At 35.6% G+C, this 2,780-nt stretch overlaps 1 protein-coding gene across 2 annotated transcripts in view; it reads right to left on the bottom strand.

Annotated features, from left to right (window-relative positions):
- Window positions 1-563: 563 nt before the first annotated feature.
- The window catches only part of RAB11A (RAB11A, member RAS oncogene family), a 360,508-nt gene continuing 358,291 nt past the window's right edge, over window positions 564-2,780 (bottom strand). For both annotated transcript variants that reach the window (XM_044077859.1, XM_044077860.1), the window contains one exon: window positions 564-2,261. In XM_044077859.1, coding sequence (XP_043933794.1) covers window positions 2,122-2,261 — 140 coding nt within the window. In that variant the 3' untranslated portion in view covers window positions 564-2,121. The remainder of the gene's footprint in view (window positions 2,262-2,780) is intronic.

The raw sequence follows: 2,780 nt of genomic DNA, 5'->3' as shown, positions 1-2,780 counted from the left end.
CTTTTTTGTCAATGAGCCTTCACTTCTCTAATGTTACAGAAAGTATGTGTGAATATCACTGTGCTTTTCTTTTTCTCAAACACAAAAAAGAGACACCTTTCTTCCACTGAAGACATGTGACAATTAATATTAAGAAGCCGGGGGTGAGATTGCCCTCTTTTTCTGCACCAATGAAGTGCACTAACTTAAAAAAACAATGCCTTTGAAAGTTCCAGATCTGTAATACCATCTGTGGCAGGCAGCATGAAAACCCAAACTTAAACAGTTACTACATTTAACCAAAATGACAAATTAATTTAATGTACAAGTAAATATAAAACCGCAGTGTAAAAACTCTAAAGCACTACTAGAAAAACTTTGTGCTGCCTTAATGCAATTCACTACTCATAAAAATCATAATACATTTTTTTCTTGGTACAAATATTTGATGTGCCTCTCAAGTCAAGTAAAATTCCTTTTCAGTGTACTTCGTCACGGTTAGAAGGTATCAAGCACCTACATATTTAGCATAGTGTGTCCAAAAATTATAAACCTGCGAAACAGTTTTAATGGGGAAAAACAAGTTTCAATATTCTGCCATACTTTTTATTAGAAGTGAATACAATATATTTTAAATCATACTCTAAAAGAGAAAATATACATTAAATGCTTAAAATATAAAGATTTACAAAACTGGTATAAGCATTCTTGAATTATAAATACATGAAACATTTCTGTGTGACTGATGACTTAACAGCACCTTCTGTGCACTGTGCACTTCATAAACAAGTAGTCTATCAATGCTCAATGAACAGCAGGCCATGGGATTTTCCAAGCAATGAGAGAGAAATGTTACTTTTTTGCACACACATTATAGTAGCTGTATACGAGAAGAGACACCACATCAGATTAAACTGAAAGCTTTAGAATTCCACATAAATTAAATGCTATTCTCTGCCTGCTTCTCAAACATCAGAACAACCACAAGAAGTAACAAATGGTGTTTGTATGACAGATACTCTCATTTTACTCAAGAGTAAAAATCATATGATCTGAGGTGGCTAATGAAGCAGGTTATTACGACGTGTGAAAATAAAGCACTGCAGTTACTACTTCAAAACACCAGGTGATCCCCTTATCAAAAAACAGTTAACAGTAAGCATTTTCATTCACAGTGAAAATTTCTGCAGCACAGACAATTACTTGCAAGCCAGATTTTTTAAAACTAAGAACTGTAGGAAACTACAAGCATCACCCATTCAAATGGACAGGAAACTGAACTGTTATGCCAGCCATGCAATTTGGTGCTATGGAAAGTCAAGATCCTTTGCCAGAAATAACTTAACCCCCCCCCCCCCAAAAAGATACTACTTACATTCAGGCTTGGTTAGTACTTTTTCTATACCTTTTAAATACATTTAGCAGTGCAAAGCCATACAATTCACCAACAACATGAAAATATAAGCACGTATTGGTCCTCAATCTAATGTATGCATCCCTAAATAAGTACCTACAGCTAATTTACTTCTTAAGTGTCCTTATCTGTATTTTATAATATAGCTATCTGAACATCTTGGTGAAAAGTATACATGGACTACTAGGTGAAAATATCACCACATAAAATTTTGTAAGTTTTCGTCCTGCGCTTATCAAAAAGCTGACCGTTTCAAGCTAAATTTACATATTGTTACATTAATGGAAGCAACTTGAAAAGATTTTTCACTTAAACGTGCCAACAGAATTACCTAAACATTCAGTATGAAAAAGGTCATTTTCTCTACAGGCTTCACAAGCATTACATTCAAACTGAGGTCAGTGCAGAGAACGGTCAAACACGTGCAAGTAACACCAGTGGTGCCACACCATCAATATTTTACTTATATCATTTAAAAGGGATACACAGTGGCAGACAGATAAACCACATGGAAAATATAACCAGGTCATCTAACTTTAACTAGCTATACCCCTGAGAAAGAATGGTGCAATTTGTGGTTTCTTGTTTTGCAGTCACACTTAAAACTCCAAAAGCAACTAGTATTCTGAAACAAAAACAGAAGAAATCGCATCCATAAAATTTGACAAAATGTGCAGACAAACAATTTTAAACAAACAAACATGGGGAATGTCAAGATCTTCGACAGATTATATATTTTGACAGCATTGCATCTTTGGCTTGTTTTCAGTTGTTGAAGGAACATGAATAGGCACCACATTGTTGCTCGGAGACATGTCATTCTCACGCTTGTCTAGCATCTGTTTCTGTGACACAATGCGGTAGATTTCTGAAAGAGAAAATAAAACACTTCAGATGTAATTCTAAAATGATACCAACAGGCAAAAAAAAAAATACTTAAAAATGGAGGTAACCTACTGCAGCGAGTTGTGCCAAAAGTTAAGCTTCTGGGGGGAATTTGCCCTTTCTTCATGTTGGAGACACCACAGAGTTGGTATATATAAATTTTGGGGAAGCTGGTCTCCCTGCAAAAAACAGGGTTCTTTGGCAAGATCATTTTGGCAAAAGCAGTTCAGGGATGCCTGATTTTTTACACCTAGACCTTTTCTTACCTTTAGGAGGTGGGCTTATAAGAGTAATTTCTCTGGAATTTAGGGACAGAAGAGACAAAATATGTCTGAGTTCCTGCAAAGTTGTACCCTTATCTATAAGGGACTTACCTCAATAGCAGCTGTCCCCAAAAAAAATCTGGTATCCAGTGGGGCATCCAAAAGCTTGGCTTTAATATCATCAGGTAAAAGCTGAAAATGTAGCCAAGAATAACACTTCTTCACTGAACCAAACTGCA

The sequence above is a fragment of the Protopterus annectens genome, chromosome 7.part0 (assembly GCF_019279795.1).
Source record: "Protopterus annectens isolate FY-2018-M chromosome 7.part0, PAN1.0, whole genome shotgun sequence".
In the NCBI taxonomy this organism is placed as follows: Eukaryota; Metazoa; Chordata; order Ceratodontiformes; family Protopteridae; genus Protopterus; species Protopterus annectens.
Note: the sequence above shows the minus strand (reverse complement) of the source record. Positions and strands in the feature narration are given on the sequence as shown.